At 37.7% G+C, this 17,815-nt stretch overlaps 1 protein-coding gene across 1 annotated transcript in view; it reads left to right on the top strand.

Annotated features, from left to right (window-relative positions):
- The window catches only part of CDH18 (cadherin 18), a 537,316-nt gene that overhangs the window by 411,210 nt on the left and 108,291 nt on the right, over window positions 1–17,815 (top strand). Inside the window, exon 6 of the mRNA XM_021386987.1 lies at window positions 2,188–2,307. Coding sequence (XP_021242662.1) covers window positions 2,188–2,307 — 120 coding nt within the window. The remainder of the gene's footprint in view (window positions 1–2,187; window positions 2,308–17,815) is intronic.

A 17,815-nucleotide genomic window follows, 5' to 3' on the forward strand; every position in this document is an offset into this window, starting at 1 on the left:
AGTCTTCACTGGTGGTCAGGCTCCCCATGTCTGCCAAGACCCTGAACCTCAAGGTGTGGGTGAGAGGAGCGGATTCTGTCCCACTGTAACAGTGGAACAAGTTCGAGACCTCCTCATGAAACTGAATGTGTGGAAGTCCATGGGGCCGGATTATATCCATCCTAGGGTTCTGAGAGAGATGGCTGATGTGGTTGCCGAGCCGCTCTCCATCATATTTGAAAAATCATGGCTGTCCGGTGAAGTCCCCAGTGACTGGAGAAAGGGAAACATTACTCCCATTTTTAAGAAAGGGAGAAAGGATGAGCCGGAGAACTACAGGTCGGTGAACCTCACCTTTGTGCCTGGGAAGATCATGGAGCAGATCCTCCTAGAAGACATGTTAAGGCACATACGTGACAAGGAAGTGATCCGAGACAGTCAGCATGGCTTCACCAAGGGTAGATCTTGCCTGACCAATCTGGTGGCCTTCTACGATGAAGTGACGGCATCGGTGGATGGGAGGAGGGCGATGGATGTCATCTACCTGGACTTCTCCAAAGCCTTTTACAGGGTCCCTTCATCACATCCTTCTCTCTAAATTGGAGAGGTATGGATTTGAAGGATGGACTGTTCGGTGGGTTAAGAACTGGTTGGCTGGTCGCAGCCAAAGGGTTGTGATAAATGGTTCTATGTCAGGGTGGAGGCCGGTCACGAATGGTGTCCCCCAAGGCTCAGTCCTGGGACCGGTGCTCTTCAATGTCTTTATCAATGGCATAGACGATGGAATCAAGTGTACCCTCAGCAAGTTTGCAGATGACACCAAGCTGAGCGGTGCAGTCGATACACTGGAAGGAAGGGAAGCCATCCAGAGGGACCTGGACAGGCTAGACAAGCGAGCCCACGAGAACCTAATGAGGTTCAACAAGGCCAAGTGCGGGGTGCTGCACTTGGGCCAGGGCAATCCCAGGTATTTATACAACCTGGGGGAAGAAGTACTTGAAAGCAGCCCTGCGGAGAGGGACTTGGGGGTTCTGATGGACAAGAAGCTGGACATGAGCCAGCAGTGTGCGCTGGCAGCCCGGAAGGCCAACTATGTTGTGGGCTGCGTTAAAAGAGGAGTGGTCAGCAGGGAGAGGGAGGTGGTGGTCCCCCTCTACTCAGCTCTTGTGAGGCCGCATCTGGAGTACTGTGTCCAGGCCTGGGGCCCCCAGCACAAGAAGGATGTGGAGCTGTTGGAACGAGCGCAGAGGAGGGCGACCAAGATGATCAGAGGGCTGGAGCACCTCTCCTATGAGGAAAGGTTGAGGGAACTGGGCTTGTTTAGTTTGGAGAAGAGAAGGCTCCGGGGAGACCTCATTGTGGCCTTCCAATACTTGAAGGGAGCGTATAAACAGGAGGGGGATCGATTGTTTGTGAGGGTGGATAGCAATAGGACAAGGGGGAATGGTTTTAAGTTGAGACAGGGGAGATTTAGGTTAGATATTAGGAGGAAGTTTTTCACACGGAGGGTGGTGACGCACTTGAACAGGTTGCCCAGGGAGGTTGTGGATGCCCCATCCCTGGAGGCGTTCAAGGCCAGACTGGACGTGGCTCTGGGCAGCCTGGTCTAGTGGTTGGCGGCCCTGCACTTAGCAGGGGGGTTGAGACTTGATGATCTTTGAGGTCCTTTTCAACCCAGCCCATTCTATGATTCTATGATTATGATTCTATGACATTCATCAACAATTGCTGAGCATTTATGGAGACCAAGTAGTGGTTATGAGCACAGTGAGGTGGCGTGTAGTGCATTTCAGCAGTGGCAAAAGTGACACTGGGTCACCTCTGCTAGTGTAGATCTTTACGAGCATGGCATGCAGGCTCTTGTTCATCACTGGCTAAAATGCATAGCGGGTCATGGTGATGGTATTGCAAAATAGTATTTTGTATCTGAGAATTTGCTCTATCAAATAGTGTTGTGCTCTTTGTATCTGTTGTAGTTTCCATGGAAATAGATAGGCGGCATTCATTTCAGAGCAACCTATGCACTAATGCTAATTCTAATACTAATAAATACTACTAATAATAATACTACTAGAGAGGGAATGCTATTGATCTCTCAGTTTTATAATATGAGGAATGCAAAGGTTTCAAAAATGCATCTAAAAATATTCTTATTTGCCATAAAATTATATGTATTATCAATTAACTTCTATTTTCCTATAAATACAGGTACATCTGTTCTACAGGTGACAGCAACAGATGCAGATGACCCTACATATGGAAACAGCGCCAGAGTGGTATATAGTATTCTTCAGGGACAGCCGTATTTCTCAGTTGACCCTAAAACAGGTGAGTGTTCTACATATCTATCAGTGTGATTTGGTTAATATGTTGCAGTTAACAAAGTTTGGTAGATGGAATCCAGTGTAGAAAACATGTGGGTGGGTGGGAATTTTTTTTCTTTAATTCCTGTTATATCCTACTTTTGGCTTCAACACTATGAAATTTTAGAGTTGCTATGTTTCACTGAGTACTAAAATGAGTCAACTGGGTACTGAATTAATTCTACATTATGCCATGATATGAGCCATTCAGTAAAAGTGGAATAGCACTTTTCCATCTTTTCAAGCCTCTCTTTAGGAATTGACTCAAGTGTGCCGAATACGTTATGATTTTAAATGCTTTGTTTTGCCTGAAGGATTGGGTTAGGAGGATTATTATGTGCCTCAATGCATATCCCATAATAAATTAATATCATTTTTGTATTTATAAAACTACTGTTTTGCCATTGCACTGAAATTGTATTCTCTGATTCAAGAAGTAGAATGAGCTAAATTATTTATGCTTACACTCTGTGCGTCACCAGAAGAAATCTCTTTTGGATCTGCAGGTTAATATTTTTAGGTTTTCTGAAGGCCATCATCTTAAGTATGGATATGATGGCACTTTTTTTACTATATTTTTATAGTCCTTAATATTAAACAAGTAAAACTTAAGAAAGGTCTTTTTTCATCTGAACTTTTAAACTATTTTTCCCTTTCCATATCAAAGAATGAAATTCTTTCTACTTATCTATCTACCACAATCCCTACACTTAACTTATGGAAGAAAATTGTGCTGAAGTGAAGAAAGTGTGGTATAACTTGCTTCTGTTGTAATTTTTTTACATTTAGTTGTCTTATGTATGTTAGTCTCTGTGGACTTTGAAGGCATGCACTTGCTTCAGTACAAGAGAAATGTGTCTGTAACACCTACGATGGCTTTTGGGTTAAACCTCCTTTGAGTAGGAGGCTGGACTGGATGACTCCAAGAAGTCTCTTGACCTAACTTATTCTATAAACTTCTGAACTCATTGCACCTAAGAGTGCAAGGCCTGACAGGGGTAGCATTGAAGGATTGTATAAAGTGATTGGGAGCAAACGATGCAATCCGGTTCATACTGTGTGTGAGAAATGTCTGCTGGCACACGCCTTAGCCTGCAGACTACGAGCTGACATAAGTGAAAAGCATTCAAGGGGTACATATAGCAAATCAGTGGTACAGAACTGAAGCTCTCCCTCCCCTTCTTTCACTTAGAAATACAATTCTGGCCTACATTTTTACTTCTCTTTTGTCACTCTGAGGCAATGGCTTTTATTTTTTTATTTTAACAATGGTGTGGAACTTGTAGTCTGGAGCTGTTATTTAGTCAATGAAGAATCATAATGGATGTTTTCAGTACCAGGTCTGTATCATAAAAGAAAATAATATTGTTATGTCACTATTTGTTTCTGTTATAAAGAAAGCAGATGGAAGTGTGTTTTCATTCTGAAAGCCTTAGGCTTTGAGAGAGATTTAATAACATCTATGAGCTTAAATTGTTTTTAACATATGTACAGAATATGAAAATGTTTTGATTCCTTATTCTATTAGAACGTTTATATGGAGAAAGAATAAGTACCTTTCGAGGTAAGTAGACAGTGAAGCAGTGAAAAAATGGAGGAGACTTTTTGATTTGTTATGTTGTGGTAGTGTTTTTTTTGTTTGTTTGTTCCAGAGTAGCAGTTAATTTAATTTGGCATGATATAATGGGAAGAAGTAGAACACTGGAGATGATAGGAAAGTCTTGAAGAATAGAATGTTTCACTATGAAATTTCATGTTGAATTCCTGTTTTATAAACCACTGATTTTCTAAAAAAATCACTTTTCTGAATCTGCCAGCATTTCTGTGACCTATTTTTCCTGAAGGCTTCAATTGTTTACTTCCATCTTAATTATATTTTCTCTGGAAGTTTACTGAATGCACAGTGGCATGCACAAGCTTCCTTTACAAGGAAGAAGTAGAAAGGCCATAGCAAGGAAAATGAGAGACTGGGATAAGTCTCAGCATTCATATTTGAATGTATCTTTTTTGAAGTTTAAGAATTTCTAACGGCTATCTGTAAAGCTTCTTGGGGCTATCGGATACAGACATCAAGTTGTTCATAGCCATAATGTGAATACTAATCTTAATAATTGTTCTGCTTCTAACAGTGCTACCTGATTTTGGTTCTGAACAACTAATTATCCAATGATTTCAAAACTATGGATTTTTAGTAGCTTAATTTAAAAAAGCTTAAATGGACATCCATAATCTAAAATGCTCCAAAATACAAACATCAAAGTAAAAAAACCTGTGCTCCTGGTGGAAGTTTTTGTTAGGTTATCTGATAAAAGGCTCGTTTCCACATACTCAAAGGAGCACCGAGATGCAGCATTGAGGGATTTGTGCCCATGTAATTTCCCATCTGGGGAATCATGACTGGGCTTCTCCATGGGCCTTAGGCCTGTGGCCCAGGGCTGAAACCCATCAGGAGGAGTCAACAGGAGAGGCTGTCTCAGTCTTGCTTTGGGCGGAAGGAGTTACTGCCCACAGGGTATGGGACACATGGGATGCAGGGAAGAGCATTATGGTATTGCACTAGATTTATTCTGGCATGTTTAGAGGAAGGACCATAGGCAGAGAAAGAGAGAGATTGAGACAGATTTGGGAGGGAAAAGTATGAAAGAATAACAGCATGAGAGGATAAAAGTGACCAGCTGTGTGTAAACAGGATCTTACTCACTACCGTTGTTTGGCTGTGTTCTGTGCTTACTCAGCATAGTCTGTCCTGTATCTGTTATATTCCCTTTCTAACTATTTTCATGGGTGAAAGGACTTTCTGTCTCTGTGCATTTGTGTGTGGAGGTTTAATTGCCAGCAAAAGGAGTTGGACCCTTGTGGAGGGGCCCTTCTGTCTGTAGTGTCAGATAGCAGTAAATGTAGATTGTGTGCATATTGAATAGACATGTGTGTCAGTGTGCTGTCACTACTGAGCATCAGGCTAGACTGGCCAGCCAGTAGGCTAAGTAGCTTGAGTGCTAGGTATCTGCATGGCCAGAAGTCTGGTCCAGATGCTGGAGAGACTGCAGAGTTCAAGAGTTGATGGCTGGAGGAACCAAGAGGTCCAGACCAGCTACCAGAGCAATTGTAGGGTCTGCAGCTTGACTGATGGGCCTGTTTGCCTGGGTATGTCCTAGTGCCAGTGGCAGGGAGACTGCAACCCAGGAGTCACCTAGTGGCCTAAGACTGGCTACAGGAGGGATCTGTTTTGAGTATGTGCAAGTATTTCCAGTTAAGCCAGTCTTCATCCTGAGTAACCTGTTTGTTTTGCCCCCCTCTCTGGAAGGGAATAATTGTAAATTTCTGTTGGTAGAAACTTGCTATAGCTATACAGTTACAACTATGAATGTCAGAACTACTGTTTGTGCATAACAAGAAATTTAAGATTTGAAAAATGCTTTGAATTTGAATGGTCTTCTAGGAAATGTTTTGTGCTTGAGTTTATTCATTGTATTTAGTAATTAGCTGTGGTATATAATAGTAATTAGCCATGTAATTAGTAATTATTTGGGATAGCCTATGCTGATTTCCATTTACTTTCCTTCTCAATTGCTGTAAAATATTCTGCTGAATTTTTGTAAATAAGTACACGTTAATAAAGCTGATGAAAGAGAAGTGAATGTCTAGATCCTAAGTGTTTTTTCAAAAATTATGTGTATAGGGTTATGTGATTTTTTTATCAAAATATTGAAGGAACACCAGAGAACATAAGTCACTTTTCCTTTATACTACCATTAACTTAATTTAAAAAGTAAAAAATACTAAGTTATCAGCAAACGGTATGAAAAATAATTTATTAATATACTTCGTATTTTTAATATAGTACTCTTCTCTGGAATGCTTCTTCCCTCACTCCACAGAGCTCTGAAAATCGTTTGAAATGCCCAAATGTGCAAGAAAACTTTTTCTGGGAGTCTGAGTTTCAAACATACTTCACCTTTAGCAGTAGTATTGCAAAGTTCTTAATCACGGTAATCAAGGTTTTTTGTTCATTTTCTAACTTGCAGATACTAAATAGTAAAGAAATATGTATGCCTACTTGTCAAAGAATGACACTGCAAATTAGCACAGACTTAATAAGTGTGAGAAGAGTGCTCCTTCTGCTTTTCTGTCTTCACAATAATACGAATAATGGCTTCTAGTATGCCTATAAGAAATGACCTATTCACTAATTCTCTAGTTTGCTTGTATTTTGCTTAAGAATCAATAAAGATAGTTAATGGATGGATAGATGCCTCAAAATGTAGAGATGTGCCCCATGAGCACCAAATGAGCCAACTTTGAAGTTCTAGACTTTTGTCCTCAACTGTAATTATTCTTATCTGTTCTAAATTTTTTTTTATAAAATTAACATGGGACTGGCATATTTTGTGGCATTATAATCTATACAGCATAATTTTAAGTGTTCAAGTGTACACTAATTCTTTTGGGGAAACAAGAAAAAAGTGTTTATAGTCTATGAAGTTATTTACAGCTTTAATACTGTTTTACCAATGCTTACAACACAAATTAGTTAGTTGGTGAAATATGTTAAAATTGTTATTTTAATACTGAGGTAATAATTATGGATTTAATGGCTAAAGATCTACCTCACTTCTTCATTTAAAGATACCTTAAATTAAAAGAATTGCATAGACTTTTCAGTGCAAGAAGGAAGAGTGCTCTTTGTATGGTTTAGTAGACTAGCCATATTAGGTAATAAAATAATTTCAGAAATCAAATTGTGCAGTTTACTTTAACAAGCATACTTATTTCTGGCATAAAAAAATCGTACTTTTTTTAGTTGAAATACCCGTCTTGGTGCCATTTGTTTGAGATAAGTAAGTTTATTAGGATGAATGATCCCCTACGGATATGCAGGTTGGTACATTGTAGATTTCTAGCTGAGAGTTCTGTGTTTATCTACCTCTTTGTTTCACGCTCAGATCCTCCAGTATCATTTTAATGGCTTTATGGGGCTATATAAGTGTATAAATGTCCTACATAATCCAAATGCTTCTGCTCTAAAGGAGTACTTCATGAAGTTCCCCTAACTCCACAGACTCCTAAGACATCTGTTAATGCCCAGCTTCCTGTAATGCCAAGTGAAGAACAATCTTTAGTTATTTGTCCAGGTTTAAAGTTACCACAAAAGCAGTAAGACATATACAGGATGATATAGTCTTGGAGTCTGTTGCCTTATTCTTTACGGTCTTTTTCATAGTTGTAAAAATGCTATCTGCTCACCATTGCCAGGTTGTGCTTTTACCTTCTATGGGCCATTGTATAAGATTCCTTAAGGTTTATGTTTATTAAGCTTGCTTTTCCATGCTTCTAGACACTCATGTATTTTCAAGTGTACTGAGGATAACAGCATGCTGTTTTCTCTTTTTTTTTTTTTTTTTTCTGAAGGTCTAAAATACTACACTGTATCTATTAAAAAAGGTAACTATATCGATGTTAGTAAAAAGTTCTTTTGTAATTATCTGTAAAATGTATTTTTTTTGCCAGAAAATGATTAATACTATGAACAGCTGTTTCTACATCTTCAAACTTTTCACAACAGATATATGAACAACTACTTCTCTGTTTTTAAATAAGAAAAGCTAATATCCTATCAAAACAAAGTGTGGAAATTGCATGTGTGATAGGCTGTGTTTAACTTGAAGGAGTGGGAATGAATAAGATTTCACCCTAAAAGTACACATACGTTACTGTAATATTTAGCTCAGCTGGGATGAAAGCCAGGACACTGACTCAGAAGATTAATGCACTACACTCTGTCTTTAAAGACGTTGCCTGAGGACCAGTCCACTTGGGAGCAATACTTTACAGATGAATCTGTAGTGCTGTGAAACTGAGCAGTGACTTTATTGCTCTAATTGCTCTAATAGGTGTCATTTTTCTAGACAATAGAGTCCTAGTTCTGTCTTTTTCTATTGGAAAGAATTACTAGGACATTGAGTCTGTCCCCACACCTTATTTTTTGGCTTGAGAACTGAAATGAAGATTTGGAGCAAAGCATCAAAATCCCTTATTCATATATGCCTCTGCTTCATGATCCATGCTGTTTTTTTAGTTCAGTTTTCCTTTTCACAAGTTGTTGTCAGTATTGATATTATGGAGGATGATAATTTCAGAAATGCAGTTAAACAGTGGCAATGAAATTCTTCAGTGGCAATTAAAACAAAAGGGAGCAATACTGAGGTACTCTTCCAGGACCTGCTGGTTTGGTAATGGTAACATGCCTGTGGTGGGAGACACAGTGGTTATGTATTTATTAAATGAATGAACTTCTTGTGTCTCTATTTTATTAGATATTTTTTTTTTACAAATACATTTTGTTAATAATGTTAATGCTTCAGTAATTAGTTTGAGTAAGTTCAAACTTTTTCCTTTCTTGTTTTGAGAAATTGCATCCATTTCACACTGGAGGCAAGGAAAGGGCAGGGATGGTAGACTTGTGAAAAAAAGTTAGGCGTATATAATTGATTGAGAATACTGTTTCCTTCAGTAGTTGCATATAAACACTGATTTTTATGATGCACACAAATCCTGCTCTCTCAGGATATAATTTATGCATAATCTATGGTAGATGAATAATTATGTGTGTCAGAACAAAGCATATGTTTTCAGTTACAATCTGAATAAAAGTAACTGATCTTATCTTGTCTTGCAATAATTATTATCTTGCAGTGAATTAACACAAGCTCTGTACCAATTGGCCAAAAATCACAAGGTATCTATGAACTAATTTTACCACAATTTTAAAATATGATAACAAAGATGACATCTGGAGCACCTCTGTAATTCAATTCCTATCTGAGTAGGAAGGGTAAGAGAAACCACTTTCATAAACCACCAGTTTGACCTTTATCAGCTGTATGTTAGCACCTATCCTTCCATCAATATTCTGTTTAGTATCACCCACAAAGTCAGAACCTGTGTGAAGGGGGAACATAAAACTTGACAGTAGGATTGCCTGGTTTCCCATATGTTGGGTCCATATTTTCTGGGCTTTCCTCTGAGGGCATTTCCAACCCCTGCAGTACTCCATCCCTTTCTATCTTTGCCAGGCTTTTCTGGTTTCATCTGAGATAATTGTCTTCACGGTGGTTGGTAATGCCATATTCTGGATATAGGAGAAAATCAATGGCCCTGACAGTGAGGAGGCTGGCAGTGCTCAAGGATCTGTGAAGGGACAGCACCAGGAAAGCTGACCCAGACTGCCCACAGGGATGTTCCCTACCATGTGCTGTCATGCTCAGTAATAAAACTGGGAGAGTTGGCCAGGTGTGCAGCTGCTTGCTCAGGGACTGGTTGGGCATCAGTTGTCAGTGGTGGGCAATTACATTGTGCATCACTTTATCTCAACCTATGTTTTACCTTTTTTTCCAGTTCTCTCCCCTATCTCACTGCGATGGGAGTGAATGGGAGTGGCTGTGTGGTGCTGTGGTGCCTACAGGGTTGAACCACAACACAACCATTAACAGAAACAGCACAGTAAACTTAAGATTGTGGACAGGCTCTGAATATTTTGAATAATATTTGTGGCTATGATTACAGTATTAAAATATGCTGTTCCTCTTCCTTAGCTGGTCTGTGAAACTACCAGTATTTCAGTTATATAGTATTGTGAGATGAAGCTTACAATGTTTGCAAAGAAAAATTCAATTGCATGTGTAACATTAGGGAAGCTGTAGGAATTGAAGCTTTCCTTGCATTTAGTAAAGCTCTTGCACTCCCAGAAGCAGATATAGCCATCAGGAGAACAGTCCTAAGGGAAGAGTGTAGATTAAATGAGGTTTTGCTTTCTCTCAAACTGTTCTTTCAAGAAATACATTTTTAGATCAAGAGATTGCATCTAAAAGTGCTAGACAGAAAATGCTGCAATTCCGTATATATCTAACCATGATGCAAGTTAGGCTTCACTTGAATGAAAGATGAAAATGAAATGAGGGACTTACCAGCTATTTCCTCTTGAAGGATATCTCTCTATGATGAGATTTTCTTCAGATACTTGCCTGCAATGTGAAATGGCAAGAATTGGTAACATTATGCAGGTCCTTTCCCTTAAATGTATTTCTCAAGTCTTAGCTTTAATCTATTTGTAATCGGTTCTTCAAAAAGTTAATATCACAGTGAAGTGGATTGTTCACCTCAGCCATAATGTTGTGTAAAAGTAGCTGAGTCACTGAAAGAGTGCACCAGTATGTTTACTTCGCTAATCATTGACATTTAAGCTGCAATACAGTATTCTTTGCTGTACTGAGGAAGCCTTTGTTTTCTAGATGGAAAGCCCTTATGCTAAATATCTAACATACTTATCTTGGGGGGGGGGGGAGGGAAGGGGCTGGAGGGGAAGGCTTTAAATTAGGAAAACCAGAAATACCTCAGCCTGTTTGTTTGTTTTTTTTATAGAACTTTGTACTCACATATAGTGGCTATTCTGGATATTTTGTGTGAGGCATTAAATTTAGTTTAGATGTGATACTATCTCCAAGGCATTCATAGTGGTATAGACAGTATATGTCAACAACTGCATTTTCTGATTCTGAAACAGTTCTCATAATGGTAATATCATCTTTTCAAAATGACTCAGAAAATTTGGCTTGTAATCTCAAATTTCTGTAGCACATTCTGCAAAAGTTTCATAATGTTCTGGCAAAACAACAGTTGGAAGGTATACTGAAGTAATAAAAATAATATTGTGCAGTAAGGTGTATCAGCAAATTATTTACATAATCAATGCCATAGTGAATTATTATATATATTCATAATATAAAATATTACCTGTAATCTATCAAATAAGATGAAATAAAGTAAAAAAGGGACAAATACACTTTTTCTAAACAACTAAAAAGTGTTATTTTACAAAAGTGTACTTAGTAATAATTTTATTTAACAAAATTATACTTCAAAAACATTAATTTCTTAGTCAGCATGTAGATGTGTTTGTTTTATTTTGATGCACCATCTCCGTGTTCAGCTGACATTATGACAAGCCAAAAAATAGCAGTAAGTGCAATATAATATTATGTGAGTAATACAGTTGAATTTGACATTTTTAAAACGCTGTTTCATGACATAGTTTGTCAATATTCATTATTCTTGTAAAATTCCATCTATCTTCTACTTTTCACGTATATATATATATATATATATATTTATTAAGAAGTATTTCCATGATAAAGCTCTTCTAAGATTTTTTTAACCTGGATTGCTGACACAAAAATGCACAAAAAGTCAATATCTGATAATTTTTTTAAAGTTTAAAACATGCATTTCTGGAGTTCCTTTTCAGAGAAAGGCCTATGGAAAATTAAATCTTAAATAATTGTGAATTTAAACATAGATTATAAGATTGTGACTGTTTGGTGTAGCTTTGAAGAGACAGTTGATACATACTTGTCATCCATGTACTTCTCTTAGGATATATTGTTCTTTATAGGTATGAGGGGCAATTAATTTCTTGTTTCTCATAGGAGTGACATGCAGGGATAGTAATTTTCACTGGTCTGTATGTCAGATACTCATTATCACTTATCTTCAGTTGAAATACACAATAATAAAGTGGAATAGGGCACTGTCTCTATTTGTCTGGATAAATTAACCATAAAAGAGGTGAAGGACCCATGGATATCTTTGTTTTGGGTATGATTCCTTTCAGTTTCCCACTTAGCAGGAGTTTTGTCCTCTTTTTAACAGTAACTCTGGCAAGAGTTTAGGAGCACTTTAACCTCCCTGGGCATTCATTGTGGGGTTTTTTTTTTGCTCATTTTGGATTAATAATGCAACTAATAACTGTTTCCAGATGACAGCTACAATGTTACTGTGTTTTCAGTATTTTCTTCTTCTGACTCTGGAGATCCTTTCTTTTTGTCAGAAGTCCTCAGTGTGAATTTCAAGGCCTTGAAATTAAAAATGGTTCATGTAGCTGCTGACACATGTTCCTAGGCAGAAACAGAATAACAAACAAAAAACAATGTATTTTACATTTTCTCTCAGATCACACATTTTGCTTAAAAGGACTTAGTGAAAATTTCATTTTTACTAGAAGTGTACAAGGGTTTGAGAGTATAAGAAGTTATAGGTAAACAAGGAGCAATGTTTGTGAACTCAGGTTGAAAGGTAGGATTTTTTAGTCCACCTTAACTTTTCACTGCATTATTATTTTTGTAGATAAGAATCTATTTGATATGACAGATAGCTTAACTCTATACATTGTTTGAATTGCAGCATATATTGCCCTACATCTAGAGAAAAAATAAAATTCTTACAGATTTTAGAGCTCCAAAGAATATTCAGATAGGTGGCTTTTTTGGTGCCCGCAGTATTTGCGGTACTTTTAAAGTGTGTACTGCCTGTGCCTCAGGCATGTCGGAGCACCTGCCTTTGTGGTGCCTTAGCTAATTCATCTCACTTCATACCTGGGGCTCTCTCCAGGTCTTACATGGTTTGTTTATAAGGAGGGACACCCAGCATATTCTAAGAATGTTGTTCCCTGCCCACGTATGTGCTTCCCATCCTCCTGAGCAAGCAGGGGCTGAGGGCAGCAAGGCCACCTCAGGCATAGCTGAGATTTGTGAAGGGAGCAGATGACAGCCTTTCGGCAGGATTCTCTACAGCTGGGGGTGTGCTCAGCTCATAGCTTCTTCACAGTATGTAAAGAACAGAATAGAAAAAGACTTTCTTTTTGTCTAGCCAAGGTGGAAGGAGACACACATTAGCATTTCCTTGTGCTAGCCAGTTTCTTGGATCATGATCACTGAGACATCAGGATGTCATATGGAAGGGAAGTCTGCTGGAGGATCCCCCAGTCTTTCTCCTCATTGGAGAAGGGGGGTCTCCTATCTGACGGTAATCATCGCAGTGCCTGAGTGCCATCTGGTTTTGTGGGAAGCACTTCTGACCTTCCACTCCAAATTAGTTTCATTTAGATTTAATTTTATAAGCAGACCAATATATGTATGTATGTAATTGTGTTACTGTGCCAAGAGGACCATAGATTAGTACAGGATATAATAGAATGGCATTGCTACTCTTTCATTGGCCAGTGATTGGCTACTTCTGTGACTCAGAGATAATGCAGGTCAGTTTTGTAAAACTTGTTTGAAATCTGTTAATTTGAAATGTTTAATTTACTACCCAGTGAAATTTGTATTAAGCTTCTGGAATCTAACATTTCAGTACTGAATTATAAATTAAGACAATGGCATAGGAGCTAACTGTATTTTTAATATCTTTAAGTGGCTAAATTGAAGGTTTGTTTTCTTCTTTTTCCCATTAGAAAGAACAACAGATAGGACAAAAAAAAAAAAAAAAAAAAAAAGGATTGAGTCCATTTGAAGTGCAAAGGAATTTTAAAAAAATCTGTATTTTTCCAACCTCTTTCAAAATATCACATCTTTACCTATTAAAAGGTTTTTATGGAGTGATTTTAGTGTCATTCTAGTTTTAACTAAAAATAACGAATTAATGCTGTCTTACAGAAAATGTTGAAAACATCTTTTTAGTGTGTTTTGAATCAGAATGAAATTGTCATTAATGTGTTTGGTAGTTTTAAAGTGTCAATTAGGAAATAATGAAATAATGCACCTCTGATTGAACATCAAGCCTCTAATTTGTGAAAATCGCCGTTCAGATTGATAGCCACAATGGGTTTTTTCATTAGATTATTGTTAGTTAAGGATTTCTACATGGTGAAAAAGTGAGGAGGAAGAATTTTTCCAAACCAGCAGCCTGCTCCCACAAGCAAAAGAACAATTTAAAGAAGCTGCTTTTGTCTTTGAAAAACGATATCTACTGGAAATTTTGAAGCGACCTTTCATTTTCTCATTTGAATACCTCTTTTTATTTATCACTTGTCAATTTGGACAATCAATTTCCAGATATATTAACAGTTTATGTTCCATGATTTGTGAACAGTTTTTTGAGTAGTATGTAACAGTCTTTTTGAAATATGGGTGTAGTACCAAGAACTCAACATAAGATTTATAAGTCTTGCAGTCTGGAGACTAACACATGTGCATTCATTCCCTCCTTACCTATACCCATCCTTCATGTCCTTCCAGGAAAAGGAGAAAAATGTTTTCATGCTTTGCATTAGAATTAAAATTATCTTTCTTCATTACAAATAGGAGACAGAACGTTTTCACAGAATATCAAAAAATCCCTTGGTTTGGAAATTATTTTATCTGTCATTTGGCTCCAGCCCCCTGCCATAGGGGCTGCCACCCACCAGATCAGGCTGCCCAAAACACCAACCTGGCCTTGAACACATTCAGGAATGGGGCATACACAACTCCTCTGTGCAGCCTGTGTCAGTGCCTCACCATGCTCTTTACTCACCACCTGAGTAAAGAATTTCCTTTTAACATTTAATCTAATCTCCCGTCTTTTAAATTAAAACTTTTCCCCGTTATCCTATCCCTTTCTGCTTGGTGACTGGGAAAAAGGGAAACATCACTCCCATTTTTAAGAGGTGTGGAAAGGAAGACCGTGGGAACTACAAACCAGTGAGCCTGGAAAGATCATGGAACAGATCCACCTGGAAGCAATATGTCCAGGTGAAGGCCAGTGATGAGTGATGTCCCCCAGGCGTTCATTTTGGAACTGGTGCTCTTTAACATTGTTATCAATGACTTACATAGTGAGATCGAGTGCACCCTCAGCAAGTTGGACAGTGTTGCTAAGCTGAGTGGTTCAGTTGAAATGACAGGAGGAAGGGACATGGACAGTCTTGAGAATTGAACCAACATGAACTGAATGAGTTTCAACAAGCCCAAGTGCAAAGCGTGCTGCACCTGTGTCACGGCAATCCCAGATATGCGTACAGATGGGGTGAAGAACTCACTGAAAGCAGCACTGTGGAGAAGAACTTGGGGGTCCTGGTGGATAAGAAGCTGGACAGGAACCAGCAGTGTGCCAGCTGCATCCCAGGCTGCATCAAAAGAGTGACAGCTAGCAGGGCAGTGGAGGTGATTTTGCTCCTCTCCTCTGCCTTCTGCTCAGGCCCCACTTGCAGTACTGTGTCCGAGCCTAGGGCCCCCAGCACAAGAAAGACATGGAGCTTTTGAAGAGGGTCCAGAGGAGTGCAGAATGATGATAAGAGAGCTGAAGCACCTCTCCTGTGAAGAAAGACTGAGGGAACTGGTCTTGTTTAGCCTGGAGAACAGAAGGCTCCAAGGAGACCATGTCACATCTTTTCAGTATTGTACATTCGTTTATAAAACTAAGAAGTTATGAGGTGCAGAGGCAAGTAAAAGCTATTTGAGTAGGATGGAACATGACACTGTAAGTAATATTAAAGAATAAAATGAGATTTCAGCAAATGGGAAGGGGGAAGAAACAAATATTTTACTTTTTGGGAAAGTTGGAAAGCTATTATTTTCAGGATTGCAAGAACAAAAACTATTCTGAATGTAATCTTGAAGAAGAATTAGGATTATCTAGAGGATGAATATGAACTGTCTATATTTCACCTGCCTGCTTCAAAAAAATGGGATTTTAAGAAACCATGAAATAAATTACTGTATTAGCCTAGGCAAGATGAAATGATATCATGAATGAAGATCTGGGCTGAGGTGGAATTGAATTATTTCATTATACTAGCTATAATTTGTCTGGAGATGCATTCCCTTAGGACTCTATTTATGTAAGCAATATATTTATTCGAAATGTGTATTCTCTTTTTTCATTTCTTCTTTATTTGTTTTTCTTTTCATTTTTTTTTACCATCTACCTTTACAAAAATCTTGCCTGTCAAATCTGATACAGAAGAAAAAGGTCACTGGAGCCAAAACTATTGTTCTTGTTTCTGTGTTTCCTCACTAAGGAGCATAAGGTGGGCTGTGGGTAATACCAAATATCAAATGTTCTGGTAGCTTTTTTTTCTAGCATACTCTTATTCTCTGGTGGCTGGAAGTACACTTGATATATAGTCAAAATCCAGACATTCCATGTTCATATCTGAGTAGAAACTGTTCTGCTGCCTTTATATCATCGGTTGGTCCATTAAACCTTTTTACTTCCAATTCCACTTTGAACAGTTCATGCTATTTATTACCCATCGTTTTAATGCAGTCTCTTAGCATATGCATTGTTGCGGACAATTCCAATACATTTTGTTTGAGCAAGTTAAATAAATATTCTCCTCTTCTGCTATTAATAATTCAAATTTTTAACATTCAGAATTTTAGTTGGACATAACATTCATTTTTCTATGTCCCTTTGTTGATGAAGGCTTACATACTTTTTCATCTCAAAAGTTCATGAAATGTTTTGGTGTGATTGGATGATACAGTAGATTGCGTAAATGACATCTTAACCAGGTTGAGATTTCATCTGACATTTTAAAAATATGCTGAATATTGATTTCTTGGAAAATGTGTTTGCACATCATCATTCTCACTTACTATTTTTTTCATGTTTTGTTTTGTTTTTGCATCAAGTGAAAAAATGTTGTTGCTTTTTTTTGCAAAAATAACAATGGTTGCTGATTTTACAGTATTTGCTGTTAATTATTCATGGTATAAATGCTCCAATAAATACTTGTATTAGCCATCATCTTTATCATTTATGTTTTACATTAATAGAAGGTCATTTGAACTTGTGACTTTTTTGACTTTATCTAAATGAGGTCAGCAGATGTCTGATAGTCTTACAAATCTAATGATACTAATGAAATACAAAAAAAACCAAAACTTTTTCAGGTTTTTTTTTTTTAGTTTAATATGGAAATATGTATGCCTTTAGTTTGCCACTTAATTCTTATCTCACCAATGCAAAGATGCCAATTTTGTGTTTGACATTTTCCAAACTGTTTTTACATAGTATAGAACATGCTTAATATTGCTATCTGGTACCATGATGAGAATCTTCCCTTGTGCTGTGGAGCGGTGAGATCCTCAATGATTTTAACTGCTCTCATTGTATGTTCATGAAGAAACCTCATTGTTTTGGTGTGTGCTTTCAGGGGCAGTCATACTGATAGACATTAAGTATTGTGCTAGTACAAATCAGAGTAGAATCGGATGTTCTTTCAGACATGCTCTTATATCTCATGTAAAATCCTATGAAAGTACCACATACAAAATTTGGTGACTCTATTTGTGTTCCACAGAACTGCTTTCTCATACTTTTGACAAATGGAATAGCAGAATAGCACATACCTTTTTATCCCTTCCCTCCCCTCTTCCCTTCCTTTCCTTTTTTGCCTTGTTTTCCTTCTTTTTCCCCTTTTCTTTTATAGATTTTTTATTTTCTTTTTCTTTTTTCTTTTTTTTATTTTTATTTTCCTCTGCTATTCTGGATGATATTATTGTAGTATTACAGCTTGGAAAACCCACAGATCTCTCCTGTGGGAGCCTTTCATTATCATAATCTGTAAACTGTTCTGAGGCAGAGTTTTATTTGCTTACCGAGAATTTGGCATTTGTGTATTAAAAATAAAGTTATCTTGCACAAACAAGAAA

Source organism: Numida meleagris, chromosome 2 (genome assembly GCF_002078875.1).
Source record: "Numida meleagris isolate 19003 breed g44 Domestic line chromosome 2, NumMel1.0, whole genome shotgun sequence".
NCBI lineage: Eukaryota > Metazoa > Chordata > Aves > Galliformes > Numididae > Numida > Numida meleagris.